The sequence below is a fragment of the Pithys albifrons genome, chromosome 8, assembly GCF_047495875.1.
Source record: "Pithys albifrons albifrons isolate INPA30051 chromosome 8, PitAlb_v1, whole genome shotgun sequence".
NCBI lineage: Eukaryota > Metazoa > Chordata > Aves > Passeriformes > Thamnophilidae > Pithys > Pithys albifrons.
The window spans coordinates 5977285-6001245 of NC_092465.1; the positions used below are offsets into that span (position 1 = coordinate 5977285).

The window sequence follows — 23961 nt, forward strand, 5'->3', positions numbered from 1 at the left end:
TGAGGAAAAACATCCCTGCAGAGAATACACTATTCCATTAGCAAATGAAAACACTTGCAAGGCTTCAGTACTTTCAGATAACATGGAAAGGGAGAATTGAGTGAAACAAACATCAGTTCACTTAAAAAAAAAACAAAACTGAGATTGTACCTAATCACAAGGTCACTTGTTGATGGAAGCACCAGACTTTACAAAATATTTAACTTAACAACACCTCAGGTTCCAATCCAAGGGCACATCCAGCTGATCTTAAAAACCTTTGGCAATACAGAATGTCTTTGCAACCAAAGAGGACCAAATAATCTTCCTGCAACCCAACAGGAAGAAGAGCCAACCAAGACAGCCAGTAACAGTGACCTTTAACTAAATACCTCCTATGTTTGACAAGTTTTATGCAATATAGTTTTAAGAAATGGTAAGTCAGTTTTCTAACTAGGATACAAGTACAAAGGCAAACACAGAAATTAGAATTTACAGTTAAGTTTTAAAAGGACAAAAACTTCAGACTTGTTATAGAAACAGGTCCTTCAAACATCATCTGTCATTTCTAGCTGAAGAGCTAGAATCACACATCCAAATAAATTCTTAAAATAATTGGATTGCCATTTTTTCCCTTTCCTGTGACACAAGCCAGAAGATATTTTAACATGCTAACTGTGCACAACGAGATGTTTTACTTCCTTCAGCATTTACAATCAGAGTAGGTCAAGCACTTCACAAAAGTCACTCACATTAAAACACTGAGAATTTTGTAGGGAAATACAGTTATATTCAATGATTGGCATATCAAAATTTAAATAACAGCATGTCTCTGTGGAAAATTCAGTATTTCTTCCACTCTTTTTTGAATTTCAGTTCTAAAATTAGAGTGATCTATTTCCAAAACCCAACACTACTTCTAAGAGCTGTTCATTCACATCAAAGTGTTCATTAAGAGGACAACTTAAAATGAGAAAATACTCAAAAGTATCTTTATAGAACCATAAAACACTTGTTTTATCTGCTTTTATCACCCAAATAATTGTATTCATAACAAATTTATCATGCAGCTAATTTAACTTGTCTAAGTGAAAATAAGATGCACTATATTTGCAATATCTAGTCTCAAGGGCCACATTTCAATTATTCTTCCTACCCAGCATAATGACATATAATTAAATTGTAATCTTGCCAAGACAATTTTACACATTTCCTGTAAATACACAGATCAAAGCAAACTTATTAGCAGTTAGAGCATCTATCATCCTCCTAAGTCACTAATCACTTTATGGCAGCCCAGATAACCAGTCAATGTATATTTAACATACACTCTCCTTACCCTACCACTTTCTCTAGTTTCCATTTTTAACACTGAGTAAGCTTTTTACTGAATTATAATATGATCATTTAGGTTACCAACATAACTGATATTATACAACTGACCCATAACACAGCATGAAGTTAATTTTATACCACAGCTCTCAGTATTAATTTTCAGTATCAAGAACACCTTCTACAGGACATTTGCATTTGTTCAGAAAACAAAATGTAACAATTAGTACAAAAAGAAAATGTACAATTTACGGGAAAGAATTGTTAATTGGTTAAAGCCATGAATTAGGATATTACAGGAATAAAGATTCTGGCAATTAGTGGGGGGGTTTTTATAACATGAACCTGTATGCAAACATTTTCTTTTGCTTATCCAGTGAAAAACAATCCTCTAATTCCAAAGAGAGCTTCTTTAAATAAAAGTGACCTCAGTAAAGCAGCACTTCCATAGACAGCACATATCAGTCACCTTTTGCAAAAATAATTCTACAGCTGATTATAACACAATCCTGGCAGATTCATGGAGAAGTTCTACAGTTTCCAAGTCATCAGTTCAGGCATCCTACATTTCAGCACACATGCATCAAAAAAGAAAATAAAATGCAATGCAGACAAAGTAACTGTGTATTTTACCATGTTTACAGTTTACAGAAAACAAGAGTAAGTTCCTGTTTACGTCAACATAAATCTCTCCTTCTTAGAGCAGAAAACATTTTATTTTAAAGTGTACCATGTAAAAATCTATACCCACCTCACAAAATAATGTAAGCTTGTCATCTGGTAGAAGACCATTAGCTTCATCTAGCAAAAAATCTCTTCGGATAAATTTCTTAAAGCCCCAGTCCTTGCCTTGCACAAATCGATATGCTCTTTGGCTTTCTGATAAAAACAGTTATGTACAAACAAAGCAAGTTAAAGGAAAATATTAACAAATAACAACACCTCATTCCACGTCAAGGCTAAGTGTTAATAAAAAAAATGAATCAAGATCACACACTTGGATCATGTGTCACATTTCTGGAGAAGCCACAGATGATTAAAGCCTTTTTAATACTGTAACAGTGTTCTTTTCTAAAACACTTGATAGAACTTAACAGAGCACAATTTGCAATTCAAACCGTATCAGCTCCTCAGATCTATCTTAGGCATCTTCCAGCATGAGGAGTTTTTCAGTTCCTGTTTAAAAATGCCAATGTGTCAAAACAGAAATTGTTCACAGGGAAGCACCATTACAATGAATTTGTCACCACAAACGCATCCTGACAACGCTTTGCAGTTGTCATAACAATCTGGTTTGACTTCCTCCTGAAATGGAAAATCTTGTTTCACAGGTTCAAATTAGTTTGAAAAACAGCAAAAGCGTTGAAACAGCAAAACAGAAATAAAAGATTTCAAGTAGCAAACTGTTTTTTGCTCACAAAAAGATGGTTTTTATATTTACCTTTTAGCCACACCTAGGAGAACTTTTTTTGAATCCATCAGATCTGCTGTGACCACATAACTTTTTTTTCCAGTTCTAATATTCACAGCCCAAAAAGAGTTCCCACAGCGATCTCAGTGCAAATACATGTAATTCACTAAGATCAGGTATTTTCCATGGCTTGTTCACTCTGCAGTGGCCACTTTTCCCCCAGACTGAACCACTGGAAAGAACACCACATATTTTCACATAAAACTAAAACACGGGAAAGAACTTAGTTGGGAATGGCTTTGAGAATATACGCAGAATAAAGCATATTCTGGGTTTTATTTTGAAGCATCATTCAAAAGGAAGAGAGCAAGAATACTTCTGAAATAAGACCAGAGGGGAAGTAGGGAGGGATCTCATGAAGAATTCTCCAAGATAGAACTTTCCTTTCATTCCAAAAAAGCTGGGCAAGAAATGCATCACCATCTCATTTGCTGTATGGGGAGATACTTTTAGCCTTCTAGAGAGCAATTGAGAAGTTTAAGTCAGAAGTTTGTAATAAAAGGGAAAGATTTTTCATGACAGAATCTGTTAAAACATCATTTCCTTCTACAACTTCCAGGATAAAGCCACCAGGATAGTCACACTTCCCTATACTAATTAACTTGGTAGCATCACTGGGACACACTTGACCACGTACCACTCTCTGTATGTCAGAAAACAGACATGTGTCACACATTGTCCTCACAGAATCACAGAATCGACTGGGTTGGAAAAGACCTCCGAGACCATCAAGTCCAACCTTTGGTCCAACTCCAGTCCCTTTACCAGATCATGGCACTCAGTGCCACAGCCAACCTCAGGTTAAAAACCTCCAGGAATGGGGAATCCACCCCCTCTCTGGGCAGCCCATTCCAATGCCTGAGCACTCTCTCTGCAAAGAATTTTTTTCTGATCTCCAACTTCAATTTCCCCTGGCAGAGCTTGAGCCCATCGTGCCCCCTTGTCCTATTGCTGAGTGCCTGGGAGAAGAGACCAACTCCCACCTGACCAGAACTTCCCTTCAGGGAGTTCCAGACAGTGCTGAGGTCACCTCTGAGCCTCCTCTTCTCCAGGCTAAACACCCCCAGCTCCCTCAGCCTCTCCCCACAGCACTTGTGCTCCAGTCCCTTCTCTAGCTTTGTTTCTCTTCTCTGGACCCACTCCAGCCCCTCAACATCTTTCCTGAACTGAGGGGCCCAACACCAACAGCTGGGAAAATTATATTCAGAATAGTTTTCACTAGAATTAGTGCAAGAAAAATAGTACAGGTTGTGATTGTATTTTCAGAATGCAGCGAAGAACCACCCAGGAACTGACTCTGTAGGAGGTGTGGTGTCTATCCCTGTCACCTTATCACACTCAGGTATCAACAACAACCCCTTACTGCGCAGAGCACAGAGGGAAATGCACTCACTGAAGGGCAGTGTGAGCTCTGAGCGCGACAGAACAAACGCCAACCACTGTTCATATGTTTCAATCTGGACATCAAGGAAGAAAATCTCATTTTAAAAAAAATACTGCAGAGGTTTTTGGCATCTGGATTAGTGTTCTCACATTCTGACCAACATTTAACCTCATTAAATTGAATGAAAAAAAATCAGAAAATTACATTCCAAAAGGGCTTAGAAATTTATTCTCTAGATTTAGGCCAATTCTTTATTCTGCAGAGTTAGATTTTACTCTTACCAGCAACAACCCATGTTAACCCCCTGAAACTACATGATCGGTAGCATTTTAAGCATACAAACCCACAACAATAAAGTATTATTGTAAATGTATTTTTCTTTTAATGTATTTAAAATGCCACTTTGTTTCCTGTTTTGCACACAGCTTCATCACTTGAAGCAGCAGTCTATGAATGAATTACCAATTTACAAAGGACATCTGAAGTAGAAGTGGGGCATCATTTCACTGTATAAATAATAACTTCTCCAGAAGCAGAAGGCAAATGGCTGGGAAGTCCAAGAAATAAGATTTCTGTTGGTAATTTCCCAAAGTGATAAGATATTTATAATTCCTGTGGTGCCAAATACAGCACAACTACTAGTACAGAAGCTGAAGACACACCTACTTATAGGATTTGGGGGTTTTAACACCCTGTGAATTTTAGTGGATGATGAACCAACTGAGAACTTTTCAGTTAGGATTAGAGGGCAGGCCAATGCCAGCAATGCTGTGCTCAGTGTCCACTACAGCCCTACTGATCAGGAAGAAACAGGTCACTGCAATTGGGGTCCTGGTGGACAAAAAAGGAGAGTCTGCAATGAGCCCAAGGAAAAAAAGGACCAGCAGCATCGAGAAACACTAAAACAGGCTGCCCAGGTAAGTTGTAGAGCCTCCATTCTTGGAAATACTCAAAGCATGGCAGGTTCCAAGAAAACTGCTCTAGTTGTTCCTTCTTTCAGCAGGAGGTTTGGGGTAGACAACCCCCAGACATCCCTTGCAAACTTAACAAGTCTGTCACTCTGATTATCTCAAAATATTTTTTGATGCACACACTCTATTTTCACATTTTATGACAAGCACCAATCCATACTGGACTGGAAGACACAAGCCAGAAGATTCACCAAAGGTGCACAAAGATTCCCCAGATGTACACAAGTGTAGCTTTGCTCACATAAAGCTCCAGAACCAGAAGGCTGCAGGGACCAAACCATCTTCATCAGTGAGAGATGAAGCAGAGTGAAACATGTATGTGAAACATATACCTTCCTTCCAAAAAGTTCAACAATTTTTTAGATTTGTAGTGATTTCTGTGGATTTAGTTTGAAGATTACAAGCAGGCCTAGTCACATAAGGAGAACTAGCAATGACATAGGGTACAAGCACTGCAGAACTACAGACTTTTTGAAGAAATTCAGACCTTGCAACAGAAAAGATGCTGAAAGATCTCTTAAATTTTGGAGCAGAGGATGGGGAGAGTAGTAGAGATTCTTCAAACACAGGACTTCCAACAGCACAAATCCAGTGCAGACCAGTGTTGAACTATATCTTTTCATGGGAATTCCAGCTTTCCCAAAAAGCATTTCCAATGAAGATTGGCACAGATTCACAGAATCACAGACTATTCTGAGTTGGAAGGGACCCATAAGGACCATCGAGTCCAACTCTTAAGTCAATGGCCCACACAGGGGATTGAACTCATGACCTTGGCATTGTTACAACCAAGTCTTAACCAACTGAGCCAATCTCAGACTCATACTAACACCCTTCTATACATTTTTATATCAACATGACAAATCACAGAACCAGTTATTTCCCAGTCTTCTAATTCCTTGTGCATATGGCTCATGGTTTTAAACTGACTACAGTGTAAATCAGATTAAATAAACCAAAACATTGTAAAGGAGTTTCTAAAAAATAAACAAAAAAAAAACCAAAAAAGCCAAAAAACCCCACACCAGCCTTGTATGTTTATCCTAATTAACTATGGAAATCAGACACTTTCACTTCAGCTACAAACAAGCAAATCCACCTGTACTAACAGGAAGAAAGAATAATCTGCTAGAAAAAGACAAGAATTTGGAGTGACAGCAGTTAGCAAAGTGCTGTAATTTATACTGCTCAGGATAGAATTAACATAGCTCAGTGATCAGAAACTTGCGAAACATGAACAGGACTTTTTAATTAACTTTCTAAATGATATTTAAAAAGATGTTTTTAAAGTTTATCTCAATATTAAATTCTGTTCTCAACTGAAAAAAATTACACTGCTGATGTTCCTCAGGATGTTCTTACAAATCCACATTCAATAATAAATTAATATTCCCTTACCCATTGCTTTTGTTTCTTCTCTTTTAGCATTCAGCAGGGAAAATTTGAATTTTGCTCTGACTTCACTTTTTGGACAACTGACTAGAAGCAAATATAATGACAGATAGTCTTTGCTTTCATCATCTAATCCCTTTGGATTCACTCTCAGGCACCTGAAAGAAACCAAGAAAAGGTAATTTTTAAATGGCATTCAGAATAAATTAAGAAACATTTTTACAAGACACAACAATACATGCTACTGAAACAAAAGTTTCCCTTGTGACTGCTGAAACTTTGAAATCAGAACCAATCCATACCTAAAGGAAAACTCCAACAAATGTTCAAGTTTGAATATTTATTTGTAATTTAACTTTACAATTTCTGTAAATTAAAAAACCCCAAAACAAAACCAAAACAGCTGCTAGAATAGAGACCTTACCACTTCATTTTGTCATTTGGCCCTGATGAAAAGGTAGAACTCTTTAGAACTTCACCCATTTCTTCTCGGCAAAAACTGAAGTTATTAATGGTCCACATGTAGGAAAATTTTACTACTTTAACCTGAACAAAAGACCAGAAAATGTGAAGAAAATTGAACTTACATACTGTGCATTAACCATGAGCACGAGTTAAACTGTGAGCTGTAATTTTTCAATGTGTCAATAACTTTAGATTGTTTTGGTTTTTTTACCAATAATTATGACTAGAAAATAAAGCCATTGGAATTGATGTAATTACCTGTGTGTAACACCAGCTTTCAGCCACAGGTCCACTGGACATCTCCCCAGGAGGAGGTGGGGTGGGAACCCTTGACATTGCCACTTATTGCAGGTTTATAGAATCAAGATAGCAATCCAAACTTCAGTAATTCTCCTAAAAAAGTAATTCATAACTTTTGTTCACTCTTTTCAAGTGTGGGAAATACAAAAATTCATATTACTGTGCTTACTAAATGATGCATCTGAAAATTAAACCTGAAAAGAGGACAATGGCTCTGCTGGGTGCCACACATTGTGCAATACTTTACAAAAGGAAGCATCTATGCATCATACAACACCACTAATGACAATATTTCAACCTCCCCTTTGCAAATTACCACCCTGACCACCCCAGTCAAGTTACAACTTTCTTCAGATCTTCTTTGATTTGAAAAATAAGGAGGGCCCTGTAAGCACTCAGTTATTAGTACCAATGCCTCAGTTCTCCACACAGGCATAATTCAGACCTAGAAGAACATGCAGCCACCTGGGAAAAGAACAGGTTCACACAACCCTGAGATTTCTAAAGGGAGGGTAAGAAATTAAACTTGAATTTCAAGCAGTATTCTCTTCACACATCTTTCATGGCTGCCTTGTATCTCTCCAACAGATTCAACTCAAGGATTACAATCACCACAACCATGTGCTGCTTCCCCATCAAAGTACAGAGCTGAAGAACAGTTCAACTCACCAACCAACTCTGCACAACTTTCTAACTGCACACGAAGCCATTTCGTTATGAATTACCACCTAACAGAGCACAAGGATTTCTCCTGCCCATCAGGAATTGAGTCACATACCCAGACCCATCACATCTACCTACACACACATAATTAGCCAGCCACTTGCCTTTGTACCTGGCTAATGAGAGAAGGTGGGCCCACCAGAGGGTGGCTCTGGGTTACGGGGCTGACTCTGCTTTAGGGAGGGTTTGGTTTCATCTGCAGGCAGGTCCCTGCCAGAAGCACAGCCTCACTCAAACCGCTCCATTAAGTTGCTAAAAAGTGAAATGAACCCTAATCAAACAGATGAAAGTCAATTATTTCTGCCACTAAACACTTCTTCTTAGTGGAGAAAGTTTCTTTAAACATATCCTGCTATCACTTGGAGCAACAATCTCCCTGCAACATTTGCCTGCTCAGCCATGTAGGTCTCTTTAGTTGTGACAGAACAGCATTAACTGTCTTACTCAAAAGATGTGATTGCACATCACCAACCATGTTGGAACTCTTCCTTCAGGGATGGGCAACACTTTGAAACAAGATTTCATGCAAACAGGGGTAAGAAGACACTGCAAGACCAGACGTAATTCAGTCATGAGGTGAAGGAGTTTATTATTCCTAAGGGAAGAATTCTCCTTTGTGAATTGATACTCCTCAGTGGATGTCTTCCCACCTGCCTTTCTGGTACTGCCTCTCAGATGTGGTATGAAGTAGCCCTTCCACATTAAACCCTGCTGAAAAGGGTATTGCTCTGAATCACAAAAGTATAAAACCCTGAAAACAAAGCTCATTCTCAGTTTTTCCCAGATGAGGAAGCAGATACATAATCACATCCCTTAACAGATCTCTACTCACAAATCTGCTATGACAGGATGAAAACAAAATATTGAACAGGTCTCCTGCAAGATATGGATCACTGACACAATGAAGACTAATTATAACTACAATTCAGCTGTCTCTCATAATTGACTTTTCCCCAAATAAAACTTGCATTTATTTATGGCAATATTCAGTACTTAATATTCAATACTTAGTCAGTACTTTCCATAAATGAAAACTAGTAGCAAATAACACCCCTAAATTTAAGATGATGGAACTTGTTTGACCCATATTTTTTTAAGCAGGAAACACATGTATTGTAGAAGTTGTCTTTACACAGACTTTGCTGACAGGTTTGCAATTGATTCTAAATCTCTGTGCAGAATCACCTGGAGTAAAATTCCTGGAAAGGACACATCTCTTTCATAAAGCAAATATTAGCACTTACATCACCATTATTTCTGGAAGCACATCCTACTCAGTGATAACAACTGAAGCTGTTCCTCAAACACATGATTGATTTTACACAGAACCATATCCTGAAAGGGTCAGAAGAGTTTAACTCAGCCTTACTGAACCTGTTTGCTGCTCTTCAGTTCTCCAAAGCTAAAACCAAGAAGCAATGCAGCCCATTCCTTATTCTGTCATTTGCATGAGATGCACAGGACTGGCTCATCTCTCATGTATACCTCAATTCTTCAGTCCACTAGACCAGTCAGTTTCTAGAAATCATGAAGGAGCAGCAGATCTGAGTCAAATTTGCTCTGAAGGGGTTTCTAAATTGAAAAAGCCTGAAAATAACTGCTGTACACCATCCCTTTAAGAAAGTGTTCTGTGACCTTGTGCCAGCTACCAGTAGCTACCTGTCCCCTCCTGTCTCACAGCTAAATCAGCTTGATTCAGTAAGAATTTAACTGTAAGCAAAGGTAGTTATTTTCAATTATTTTCAGGTCCATTTGCTGCCTTGTCTCTGTACCTCTTCTACCCAGGGCATCTGTACTTCAAAGACTGCTTTCTCCTCTGAAGAGAGGTGCATCTACTTCATGCAGGTTCTGAAAGAAGATCTGCTTTTACATATGGACACTTTTCATGTCTTTCTAAATAGCTTCAGCTTTTTGTAAAGTTTTCCATTACAGCATTAGGATGACTCAATTGATTTTCATGATCTCCTGATACGTCTCTGAGGAGTAGATTTACATCTCACTTTTTTTGCATGGATTTACTAAGCCAACCAAATTTTTCAATTGTGAAAACTGGGAGAAAGCAATAGCCTTAAAAACTTGATATTAGAATCATAGAATCGATTGGGTTGGAAAATACCTCCGAGATCATCAAGTCCAACCCTTGGTCCAACTCCAGTCCCTTTACCAGATCATGGCACTCAGTGCCACTGCCAAGCTCAGTTTAAAAACCTCCAGGGATGGGGAATCCACCCCCTCTCTGGGCAGCCCATTCCAATGCCTGAGCACTCTCTGCAAAGAATTCTTTCCTGATATCCAACTTAAATTTTCCCCGGCAGAGCTTGAGCCCATGCCCCCTTGTCCTATTGCTGAGTGCCTGGGAGTCTGTGGTGAGGAGTCATTGTCTCTATTTTTTAAGTATGCCTGGATGCACAATTTTAAAAAGGAACCAACAATGAATAATGGAGAATGAATAGACAGGAGCATTGGATGCTCTGTTAAGACACAGCAGTAGGGAAAAAGTTCATCAGCACTGATGATCTGCTCCTCATTTAATGCATTAATCAGGATTTGGGTGGGGATGTGAGGATATTTACCAAAACTACAATGTGAAAGAGAACACAAGCTTTGAACTTGTCCTCCAGTGTGGACGTGTTTGGGTAAGGATGGATCTTTTCAGTCCCCAGCCCAATGGGCCACCACATGCCTTACTTACCCCCTTTGAGTGGCTACAGATGGTCACCAGGGCAGAGTGGACCTTGCAGGGGCAGCCTGAAGGTGGGGACAGGGGTGCAACTACACACCCACCTCTTGTTCTGCTCCCTCTGCGTGGGGAGAAGCCTAAATACTACTTTGAAGAAATTGTTTATGAATCACTGATTAGCCACTGTCATCAGCTCTGACAAAAAGGTTTTTCAAGTACCAACCCCTCATCACAGCCCATTACAACAAATGGTCGGGAACAGAGAGAGCTGCAGTTCACAAAACCAGTCTGAGAACGACTGGGTGGAATTGAATCGGCGCAGGAGGACAGGCCTGCTGTTCGTGGGATGGAACAACTTAGAGGGATAATTTTCATGCTACAACCTGCATTTATTTCTCTGCAGGCTATCCTGAACAAAGCACTACAAGTGACAGGACACTATCAGGCAATGGCTCCAAGGGTTTTCAGGCAATGTCATACCTGTCTGGACAGGGCTCAACAAACCAGTCAGTGTGGCCATTCTGCCAGGCAGAGTCTCTGACCATGTGAGGAAACTTGCACTGGGGAAAGTAAAACAAGTTTTAGTGGATGAGGGCAAAAGAAGTTTCTGGGTTTCAAAGGGAAAGCAAGATATAGTTTAAAAGGGTGTCAAGCACCTTTGTTGTTTGTGTGGGGTTTTTTTAATGAATTGATATATCTATACTGAATGTGGTGCAGCAGTTAGGGCTGATTTCAGCCTCAGAGTTTGAGTTCATTGTCTTATTCAAAGAAAAACAGAAAAAAATCCTCAAAAGGTACTTTGCTTTACCTGTCCTCCTAGACCCTGAACATGATGGGCTTGTCACTTCTTCTACTGGTCTTCTAAGGAAGGTTTTGACTTCACCTGATAATCACTCCGCTCTCTGATAAACTCTCACCAGCCTCTGCTACATCAGGACCTTCACAGAGCTCAGTACTCCTTGCAGAACAGTGGGCAGATAACATATAAAAGAGGCATTCCTCAAAGCACATTTTATTTAGGAATCAACTGAAGTGCTCTTCTAGTCAAACAAATACTTGTGTTGAACTTCAAGCCATCTGAAGTTGATTATTGCTAATTAATTAACTCCACCTACAGTGTAAAGAAAGCATGGGCTACCTTCCATATAATGCACTTACACTGAATTTCATCAAAAGCTGTATTGGCACTTTATTTTCCTAACTTTTAAGATGAGATCTTAAGATTCAAAGCTACTTCCTACATCAGTAACATGAACTTCAAAAATATTATCTTGTTTATCCTCCCTGAAATAGAGCATTTATCAACATTATTCTAAACAAAGTTACTTTTCAACCTCTCAGAGCTAGACAAGCACACATTCCCAGTCTCTCACATCTTGTGTTGGAATTATCTCAACTTTTTCACTGAAAAAATTACTAACTCATTAAGAAAGCTCCACATACAGCAAATTTTCTACTTCCAATAACAAACCCACAAAACACATCATAAACTGACTTGAAGACCTGAGCTGTTAGCAGGACCTTGGGCCAGCTCTCACATCTCAGAGCAGCAGCTCAGTTTAACACGTAGATCCCAACAGTGTAACAGGTGCACAGGAGCAGGTGTTGCACATTCAGCAGTGACCATAGCAAGGGTTTATCTTTGTATTTCAATGAGGGATTACAGTCAGCAAATTACTGGCAGGAATGGCAAAACAAACTGCCTTCTGTAGGGTATCCAACACACCCTGAAAGTCAAATCCTGCCTGGCAGAACCCAACCCACAGATCAGTTCACCAAGCAAATCAGTGACCCTGACCTGCTCCCACGGGAGTGAGAGGAAAAGCACGTTGTGAACTGGCTGACCAGTCCCTGCTGAGCCTCTTCTCTCCAAATTTCCTTCTTCTCAGGGCTTGAGCCCCAAGTGTTTCTCTCCTGGGCCAAACCAGCAAATCCCACTTGCATATACTGCAAATTCCCCTTAAATGGTGACAGCCTGTTCCTGAGCAGGGCCGAACATTTCACAAAATGCAATGCTGGTGTGAATTAACTTTTCGCCCCCTTGTCATGGTTTAACCCAAGCCAGCAACTAAATCAGCTCTACCCCAGGCAAAACAAGCGCACTTCCCCTTTGGAAATACTGATATTTCATCACTGGTTGAAATAAAAGATCACTTTCTGAAGGTTAACTGGCAAATAACACCTTGTTCCTCCAAATTTTTATTCCTAGCAAATATATGATTCAGACCCAAATATAGTTTTGCCTAATTGTACAGACAAAGTTTTTGTTTGGTTTTCTTCTTTAAATTGGAAGTGAATAAGCCTTTCATTCAAAACAATCAGCTTCCAAAAACCCATTCAAATTATAGAGATATTGACTTTATTTCCTCTCATTAAATGATCACCAGTGAATAAAGTATTACATACTATTATATATGTGTTATATAGAATACTATCTACCAGTATTTGTTATTCGAGGATTTAGTTTTGTTTTTCAAATGACTGAGGAGGCAAATTCATGGGAAAAACATTTAATTGCTTTAAGGTTCACTGTCTTATCACTTTTTGAGTGAGCAAGAACACATTTCTGAAGGAAAATGGGGAAAACAAACACACCAGATCAAAACAGCTACATGTGAGGTGAAAGACATTCTAAAGCCCAAGACGAAGTTACTTTTGCACTCTCCCACCTGAAGCAAGGGTCCACTTGGCTCACCAGTTCTAAGCAGCATCAATTTATCCAAACTGTTTAAAAGTGAAGAAAGGCATGTCCTTTCTCCTTGGACACAGGGGGGTTTGTGTAACAGTCACCCTCACCTGGGTCATGCTTATCCAGGGGCACGGAACTCCTGTGGCTCGGATGCTGCCCAAATCCAGAGGAGAAATTATCATTCTCACTAAATCCCAGAGACTTAAAAAATAGCCAGCTAAAGAAACTGGGATCCTTTTTTGTTTAAGAGTTTGTCTTATAAACCAATTCCACTTATAAATATTCATAGAATTTCTACTAATAAGTAGAAAAAATCCCAAATTTTTGAAAGATGAGATTTTTTTTTAATTAGCAGGACTTGCATCTCTTCACAATTGATCTTTCTGAAAGAACTGCTGTGTATTTCCTATACATCTAATGATCCACATGGATGATCCACAACACAGTAACAGACATTTGGTAGGTGTACTAATCATCATTTGAGTGAAGAGAATTACTAATACTTAGACAGCTGCAATCACACATATCCACCCCCAAAGTTAGAAAACCTACAGGTTAAGGATAAACTACACTTCACACTCTCACATACAAAATGTTTCCTCTTCAGGGCAAGCATGAGGGAATAGCAGTTGGGCTACACACAGGAAAACTCTATGACACTTACTGAAGAAGCAGCCTAGAACAGTTAAACAGGTTTGAAGCTTTTTTAGAACATAATAAAAAATGTTTATTTAAGTATATGTTTGCTCTGGATCTGTGCAATAGCAACAAAGTTTACACATACCAAAACCAGCTTTGGGGCTTAAATCATAAGCTCTGGCTACTCCCATGTGCTCCATGCTGAAGATCTGCCCCATGCCAACCCCCAGCTCTGCTGGAACCCTGTGCCCAGGACACACACACATCAGCACACCATGAGCCAATTCAGGACCCTCTCCACACTTCTCCAGTGAGAAAAAATACCACCCTGGACTAGACCATGACAGCTGAGAAACTACATATACACCCTCCTGTCACCTCTGCCCAGGGGACAGCAAACTCCAGCAGAGAGAGGGCAGGCAACTGGGGTCAGACACATCTTAAAATAGCTGCACTTAAGACTTCAGAATTTAAAAGCAAATCCTCATGGTGGTTCCAACAGAAGAGTCCCAGCAAAGCAGAACCCAGCACGTGTGAAATGCCCAACTTTACAGGAGGATGGTGCTCTACTTATAACTGATATCACTAAAGTCAGCAACTAAAAATTAGCAAGATGATAGTTAGTTGTAAAAACTGCAGATCTGAGTCAGTGCACTTTTCATGCTTTTTTGAAAAATAAAGCTGAATTTCACTTCAGCTGATAGGAAACACTCAGCAGAGCTTGAGCTCTAATTGTCTAGTTTACATCAGCCAAGCTTACTGATAAAAATCCCTCAGCATCAGCCTTGCATTATTGTTCTGCAGTACAGGAAACCCATTGTGCTCCGTATTAGATATCCCAGACCATTCCCTACAGCAGTCATCCATGCATTTCCCTGGAGAAGAAAAGCAGGATTATTTCTTACAGCATTTTTCATTTTCATTGCCCAGTCTACTTTTATGGGACCCAAAAGATAGGTATTTCCACCACCACTCCTCTTGGGAAACTATTCTATTCAAATCAACTATTGCTGTTGGGGTTTTGTTCCTGTATACAGACAAAATGATCTTTCCCCCCCTTAGTTTCACTCCATTACTCTTACTCCAACAAATCACTGACATGTGAAAGCATTTTAAATGAAGACATTTTTCCCCCTAATCCTTCAGTTACACACAATCAAGAGTTCACCAAATTGAAAACGCTTATCTTGACTTTCTTCTTTGCACTTGAAACAGAAGCTTGTATTAGCCAACAGAACATTGACTTCAATAGTAACAAAAAAATACCTTTCTCTAGCAGATTCACAGCTAGTTTGGGGTGTTTTGGTTTATTTTGTTCTTCTTTTAAAATTCTTAAGAGTTGTGGAAAGCACTGGACTGCACCCTCTGGAATCTGGTTCTTTCACTTGCTGCACAGAGCAGCAGAAGGCTCTCCCCATTAACCTTTGCAGACTGGCGTGGCCTGCAAAGCTCACACTGAAGTGCTACAGCTGCTTCCAGCAGCCAAAAGCTCATCCTCACAGGTGTTATCAGGAGGGAGTTTGATCACTCATTTGTTGCCCTGTTACCTCTCATGGCAAACAGTGGGCACGTTTGTTCACACAGCTGCATCTTGGAACTTTTGAGAGTTCCAGCTCATTTCAGGCCTGTTCCATGCCCGAGTATCACATTCTGTGCAAAAAACAACTGATACTTATAAGCTAGGAAATTGAGAAATAAACTCCAAAACTCAATTCTGTCAGAGGACTAAATTACATTTTGTGCTAATTTGCTCAAATAATCCTGAAACTGAACTAATTTAAATGGATTGGGTATTAAATTTCATTCACAACAATTGATTAGACACAATCTAAGAAAGACAGAACAAGAGACAGAGCTGCCCACTCACTTCCTTTGGTGAATAAGAAGTTGGAATCTCTGAAAGGCATCAAGGCAAGCAAAACTTGCCATCTCAGTACTGGACTGCAGCTAAATGGGTTTACACCCACAGAGGTAAAGAAGAAAGTCCTAAAAGTTCATAGAATCATAGAATACCTTGAGTTGGAAGGGACTCGTAAGAGTGATTTGAGTCCAGCTCCCAATTTCAGTCCAAGAGAAACTGGTTTCTGAAGTTCAAAGACAAGTACACAATTTCTATCATCCTATTGTTTAAAAAAATGCAGATACTGTTTTGCTTACACTTTCGGATTTAAGAACAATTCAAATATAATCCATTTAAAATCCCTTTTTTCCACAACTAAAGCAATTCAAACCTCTGCAGTTTCCTGTAAGTTTTCCCACTTACAGCACAGGCTTAAGAGAGAAGAAAATTTTCCAAGTTTGGAAACCACAGTAAGGCAAAGGGGCTGTGCAGGGCTGTCAGGGTGGCCTGGCTAAGTGGGCATGGTTAAGCAGATTTAAGTCTGACAGAAGCAACAGGGTTGGTAAAGGGCAGCAAGTGGTATCATACCAAACTCTTTTCATGAGCTGTCTCAGCTGCTTTCAAGAGGCTCTTTCTGGCAACACACTCCACAAGCCACCACGTGGGTGTCTGTCACCAAAAGCTGTGCCTGCACAGGCTGCATCCCCCAGGCAATCGCCCACTGACAGCCACACTTCAACAAGGCAAATATCCCTCCTGGCCCTGCTGAGGCACAGTCAGGCTTTCCAAGCCCTCCCCTGGCTGTGGCATCTAAATAGATTTAGTTTCATCTTGGGTGCTGTCAAACAAGGCAGACCAGAAGCAGATGCTCTTTGCCTCTATCCGCAGAAGACACAGCCCTGCTGTGACTCATCCCGACGAGGACACCTCACCAAACACAGTGCAATGCCTGTGGTGCTGCCAGGGAAAAGTGCTCTCCCAAAGCAGGAAAACAAACAAAAGGAAAAAATGCAATTTAATACCAGGAAATTAAGAAGTCAGCCAACACCAAGGAACAAGCCTGTCTTAGCAAGTGACTCTCAAAGCCTCTGTGAAGGCTCAGACACTCTAATTTATTAGTTACCCAGACTAGCACTTGATGATGCTACTGCCATATATCATTCCTCTCAGCACTTAGTGAGTGGAGTCTCACAGTTGTCAGAGGGGATGGCACATTTCCAAACACAACTGCTATTTAAATCATTAAAAATGATGCCTGGCCTGTAAAACAACATTCAAAACCACTGACTACAGAATAAAGGTTGATTTTGCTTGATTGTCTTATTAATATAACTAATCATAACAACTAACCCTGACTATAAAGTTTACCACACATAAATTTTGAGCAGGCTACTGCCTATGGAAGCTTTCCTGCTTCTACATGTATCATGCTTTCCTTCCCTCCTCTTAGCCTTTTTCTTAAAGAGAACAAACCACTTTAGGAGAACATTAATGATAAGGCATCTTGTGCCATAAGCAGGACAGGAACTCCCCTAATCAGAGGCCTCTCTTGGGTTGTAACAGTATTCATTCAAGTCTATCACACCTGTTTACTGCATTTTTACTCCTGGATCAACGACCAGCTCAGTGTATTTTCCAAAATTTGCAAAAAAAAATTTTTGTAAACTCCTTTAGTATCAGAAGTTTCAGTTTCTTATAAATTATATCACCCTATAATGCAACCCAAATATTCTTCTGCTGTCATGCACATAAGTCACCAAAAAATCTATCTTGTCATGTTCTGCAGAGGTCAGACAAACCTGAAAATAGATTTCATACATTCTATTCCGTCAAAACCACCATATGCCAAGTGAAGTTCCACCAGACTTAAGAGTGAGATCACACCCACTTGGACAGTCAGTACAGAAATGGATTATATTAACCTGCAATTACTCAAATCAGCTAAAGATTTTGGACAATTTGGTTTTCAGCAGAACATCTCCAGAACTGAAGTAGTATGACTTAAGTCTTTAAATGAGTTCAGAGAAGCTCTAAGCAGAACTTTTCAAATGCACAAAATAAACCACCTAAAAAAAGGTACAAATCCAGATGTACACAAGTAATTGTTGCAATTAACTTCACACACAGCACAGACACAGTAGTTAAAATTACTGCATTTTGTTCTGTTACAAGAACAGTTATTCAACTGGATATGTAAATATCACTGTGCCCACTGGTACATCTGATGTTCACAAAAAGGAGCTAAAATTTACTATTTCCATTATATAGTGCTCATCTTGAAGCTGAAGCAAACCATTCTATATACTCATTAGCTAAATGCATTACAAAATAGTTCTGCTTTTATCTTCAAGAGTTTCGATTACAAACAAACAAGTAACTCTGAAATTAATCTCCGTTAAAAAAGAATCCATCTGTTCTAATATTTTAAGAAAGATGCCACCAAAGATCATTGGTTTTGTTGCTGAGGTAATGTCTGCAGATTAATTAATTCAAAGCCTGTTGTGTTCAATGCTGAAGACACTACACATGAGCCTCCTCTAAAGAATTTTAAGAAATTATTAGCTAACTCATCTGAATCATTAGATTCATACATCAAACACTCGAAATAACAAATTATATGTTTAGATTTTATTTCAACTTAAACCAATGGTTTTTAACTTAAATTCTGAATATTGAAACTGTCTGTCCTTCACAGGCTATAGGCCGTGCTGATGGAGAAAACAGATCCATCAATTAGAAATCAAATATGAATAAAAAAGCCAGGAAAATGAAAACTTTTGTGAAAAGAAGTTTGCCAAAGAAAAAGTCAACATAGAACAGAGAAGACAGAAAGTAGGACACCAGAGAAGAAAGTTGTATCAGCTCTTCATCAAGCCAGAGGAGTTCTGTACCCACACATCATTTCAGTTGTTCAGGAAGCAACCAGTGATGCAACCACCCCAAACCCTTTTAGAGACACCCAAGTCTAATGAATTCACTGAACATTTAATACATATGAAAACAAGCAGTTTGAAAGAAATCAAGTGCAAGTCATCAGTCCCCCCCATTCCCTCATCTCCATTCGTAACCCTGCTCATGAACTGATTTTGCAAAAGACTTGACCAACTGGTAAGTGAGCTCTTGGCAGGGGACAAACATTAAAGGAACAACCAGGAAGGAGGCCGAGAGAAAGCCTGGCTCCCAAGTTGCACCCAGAGATGCTTTCCACCCCACAGCAATAAGAAGTTCCCACTCCATGAACTCTGGAAGTTTCCCAACTGCTGGAGACACTTAGTCTACCAGCAGCAAGCACAGCCTGCGCCGAGAGCTACACTGTTGCCTTCTGCCTGGCACTCAATTGCTTTTTCTTTCTATAAAGTGGCCTGGTAAATTGCACCTCAAATGATAATTCACCTTTGAACTACTTAAGGAGGCAATACAGTGCAAAGAGCAAATGTCATGAGAAGAAGGAGGATGAGCTGGCACAGGCTGTTCACCACTCACTGCTCAAGTACCACCAACTACAGGCTCAGCAGCCGCCGGTGCCAAAGCAATCCTACAATCAAACTGCAGCTTCCAATAATGCTCCTCAGCTAAATGAGATCTGAAGGTTGTTCAAATAGAAAAAAAGTGTCTCAAAAAAACCTGCACAGGCACACAAGAAGTAAATTGCCACCTTGCAAGTGCTTACACAACCCACCAGCTTCATTCCTTGTATTTGGCAATGAAATCAAGGGAAAGCACATAGACCTTTCTAATGCTTAAAAAAATAAAATAAAGGTTGCAAGTATATACAGCAGCCTCTTTTACAGAGGTGAGAGCTCAACACCAATTCTTCTCACCATTCACCCAGCACTGAACTTAATGTGACGTTCACTTTGAAATCACTTAGTCCATCTTTAACCTCCAAAGAAGCAGCTTGGTGAAGAAACCATCTTTTTTCACTAAAGCAATATATTACAGTTGGTTTTCATCCCTATTTTTTATTATTCCCACAGAGATAAAGAGACAAGTAACCAATTAAAAGTGGCAAGTGTAATATTTTCCACAAAATATCAGGTGATAAATGGCTTCTGGTAGATGTAAGGCAGTGTCAAGGATAAGTAATCCAATTCAGGGAATTTGGACACGTGAGCTCTCTGGATTATTCCATGCCAATGAGTTTCTGCATCAGCTGAAAGAGTATCTTACTTTCCACTACATTTCCCAAATGCTATATGCAAACACTGATCACAATGTTGACAGATACATACATGCTTGCAAAGTGATTCCTTGTACAGAACATAAAAAACCTTAATGGCTGACAAAGAATAATTTTAAACCGGGTTACAAAAAAACACACTGGAAAGCTATTAAACATGAGTAAAATGGAACCAAGAGAGTTGAGGCTTTTTAGGTTAAGCTCTTTCCAATACTGAACATATATGCCTGCCAAAATTCCACCACACAAGTTGAATGGCTAAAACATTAAAAAAGAGTGCAAAATACACAATCTGTAACATACACACTACTTTAAAAACTCACTAAGGCAAGTGACCATCTTCTCTCGGCTAAAAATTACATCTAAAGTACCACTATCAAGATACCTCCAGCTCTCACACAGTTGCAACAATTCTCCTCTAAGTACTGAGTACAAATTGAAGGAGAGATTTCCTACTTCCATTTGAAGGAACAGTTCCAATAGGAAGACTTTGGATATTAGTGGGACAAGAAGAAACAGAAACAAAGTGTCATGAGGACATACACTGGAAAGGTTCCCAAGGATTCAAAGGAAGGAAGAAGTCTCTTGTGAATATGCACATATTTTGCAGGGGGGAAAGGGAATTGTTGAATTATGGAATGGTTTAAGGTTGGAAGGGAACTTAAAGACCATCTTGTTCCAAACCCCTGCCATGGGCAGGAACACCTTCCACTGGACTAGGTCACTCCAAACCCCGTCCAACCTGGACTTGGACACTTCCAACGATGGGGCAGCCACAGCTTCTCTGGGCAACCTGTGCCAGTGCCAAGAGCCAAGGTACAAGAGCCTCTTGGAGAGCACCCTCTGATGGGATGGCAGAGGCATCAAGCAAGCACTGAGGCAAGTGCCTCCTATTTTATCCTAAAAATACAGGGCTCAGGATACACAGGACAAAGGGCACACTCTTCATGCTTTGATCTGGGGCACAGTATTTTGAAGATCCCGGGATTTTATGACTACAGAGTCAGGTTACTGTGTATAGGGAGTGTAACAATCTCATTTACACTTCCTTAGTCTCAAACATGTTTTGCTAAATACACAAGAAGCAGAAAGGGCAGCATGTTGTCAACTGCTTTTTACAAAGAGACTGAAATGCCCATAAGGAGCATATGAACCTGTCACAAAAACTGTGAGAAAAAGAACACCAAAATATCTACTTGTCATCAACAGGAAAACACAAGGAAAAAGGAAAAAAACAGGATGGGGTAATTTTGTAATGCAAGACACAGAGAAGTCTACGCCTGAGCATATCCCAGAGCCTGGAAACAAATTCAACAAGATAAATTTGTAACTACAATCACTTTTACATGGGCATGAGCCGTAAAAACAGTTAAGGCAGACATGGGAAGAGATTGTATATGAAAGGCTGAAAAAACAACAAATGCAGAGAGAAAATCTGTGAAGAATGAATGAGGAGAGAAGTTAATGAGATCGATGTGCAAGTCAACTATGCTACCCATTGCTGTCAGCTATTTCTTCACTCTAACTTATCTTGATAATGACAACTGGTTTCATTCTCCTGTGCATTTATGTTTAGGTACTTTCAAAGGCACAAAAATCAACAGAGAAACAAAACACATAGGAATAAAAGACACAAAAGTGCAGTTTTATACTATGTGATTTCAAAAACTGTAAAGAGCATGCACTGGGAGTTGAAATCGGTGATTAGGGCCAGAAAAAATCTTGGTAGCTTTTCAAATTCATTTTATATTTGTCTAGAGCATATACAAGTTTTTAATAGCAACAAGTAGCTCACACTGCCTATGCAAGTACAGAACGTAATTCTTTATTTTCACTGACAGTTTAAAAGCAGACTGCAAAGTCCCAAAGTTAAAAGTTTGGCAGAAAGCTGTTTCGAGGCAATATAACACCAAGGATATTTCTGGATATATAAAATCTCAAGTTTCCAGAAGAGAGTTAAAAGAAGAAAGTACACCAATTTCTGCTAATGTACCAAAGCCTGACAAGTTTGCAGACAAGTTTGCAGCTTTATATACAAAAGGCACATTGTTTAAAAATTGTTTTCTCTTTCCTGAGTAAATACCCACTTACAGAGTGGGGAGAAAACATCATGCAGTAGACACACACTGGAAATCCTTCACAAACATTTACATTTGTCCTCATCACACATCCCAGAAGGCCTGGTAAAACTTTCAGAAGTAACAGTGACTACTACCTGTCCCTCTAAAAGGGGATATTTATTTCCAGAAATAAGAAAGGTTTTAGTAAAAACATAAAAAGGAAAACCTTTTTTTAACAGTTAAAACAAAATGCCTTGGCAGTCATACAAATGGCTTAGCTCAGAACCACTGTGGTAAAAATTCCTGTAGCCATATGGGATATCTATCAAAATAATGCATTCTGCAGAACTGATAAGAATAAGGAATGACCCAGCTTGACTGTCACAGATTGTTCTCCAAGCAGGAGGTTCGAAACAATCCTTTTTGTTCAACTACTATTTTTATAACCCTTAGCACCATTTTGGAAAACAAGTTAAGAATATATCCACAAAGCAAAGCTACGTTTTAAAACTGCTCAATTTAGCATCCTGCGGTTAAAAAAAAACACCGGGAAATCATCGCTATCGCCTATGCCGCCTCCTTTGTTTTGCTGTTTTCCATTCTCCACGTTCTCTCTCACCTACTTGTGCTCTCAAGGAGGCTCAAAGTGATGCAAATTCCGCCGGACTCCCGGGAATTCGAGCAGACGACATCATCAGGTGAAACCCAGCGTTAGTCACCCCCACTTCCTGACCACGTCTAAGATGGTGCGCGCAGCGCCCATGAATCAAACAGGAGCTGTTTTGCACATTATTCACTCGCCCCTGCAGCCTCCCCCAAAGTTCGCCGCAGCCCCCGAGGGGAGACAACCCCCTGCCCTTCCTTTTTTTGCTTTCTTACGCGATGCGAACTTCCCCAAACAAACTCCGCCCGAGGATAAGCAGGGCACGGGCAGAGCACAGCGCGGTGCCCGGCCGGGCTCTGCGGGGCTGGCGGCGCCCAGGGCAGGCCCTGCAGAGCCCCGGGCAGGGATCTCGGGATCGGAGCATCCCCCCCGTGCCAGGACCGCCCGCCCCAGGACAGGCCGGGCCGGGCCCTCCCGCCCTGCCCTCCCGCAGCACCGCCAGGCCGCTGCCCCGGGGCAGGGGCACAACAAAGGCTTTGCCACCCCCTCTTCCAGCCCCACACACACCCCGCACTCACCCCCCTTGCACCGGCACGTATCGGATCGCGGCGCTGGCGGGGCGGCGCTCATTCCGCCGGGGTGTGACGGTCACCGGCCCCCGGCGGGAGGCGAAGGCGGCGAGCCCGGGCGGCGGCGGAGCCGCATCGCTGCCCTGCCCGCTGCTCCCGCCCGTCCCTGCTCCGCGCTCCGCACCTCCCGGTCCCGCACGGCCCCGCTCCAGCTCCCGCTCCCGCCGCACTTCCGGGAGAGAGCGGTCACGCGGCCGCACGCGGCGCCGCTTCCATCCGGGAACGAGCGCGGGGCGGGGCGCGGTGGAGGGGCCGGGCCGGGCCGGGCCGGGGGGATGTGGGATGTGGGATGTGGGGTGTGGGATGGGCGCTCCCGGGGTGGGAGGCACCGCCGTGGGGGTGGCTGGGGCGACCCTCCTGTTCAAGCAGCTCGCGTAGGATCGCGTCCAGGCGGTTCTGGAATGTCCCCGGTGAGGGACAATCCACAGCCTCTCTGGGCAGGCTGCTCCAGCCCACAGTCACTCACACGTTCGCTCCACCTCGCGTTCAGGTGCGACTTTCTGTGCCTCAGTTTCTGCCTCTGGTCCATCCAGAGGGGTGGAAACCTCTCCTGAAGCACTGGAAGAAAGGGATTGTTCAGCCTGGAGATGAGAAGGCTTTGGGGTGACCTAATTGTGGCCTTC

The 23961-nt window shown here is 40.9% G+C and overlaps 1 protein-coding gene across 2 annotated transcripts in view; it reads right to left on the reverse strand.

Annotated features, from left to right (window-relative positions):
* Positions 1-23518, reverse strand: part of SPOPL (speckle type BTB/POZ protein like) — a 35447-nt gene extending 11929 nt beyond the window's left edge. Inside the window, exons 1-5 of one of the 2 annotated variants that reach the window (XM_071562132.1) lie at positions 23288-23518; positions 7253-7387; positions 6954-7075; positions 6536-6687; positions 2063-2190 (exon numbers count right to left, since the gene is read on the reverse strand). In XM_071562132.1, coding sequence (XP_071418233.1) covers positions 2063-2190; positions 6536-6687; positions 6954-7075; positions 7253-7330 — 480 coding nt within the window. In that variant the 5' untranslated portion in view covers positions 7331-7387; positions 23288-23518. The remainder of the gene's footprint in view (positions 1-2062; positions 2191-6535; positions 6688-6953; positions 7076-7252; positions 7388-23287) is intronic. The other variant, XM_071562133.1, reaches the window with a different exon arrangement.
* Between the last annotated feature and the right edge of the window lie 443 nt (positions 23519-23961).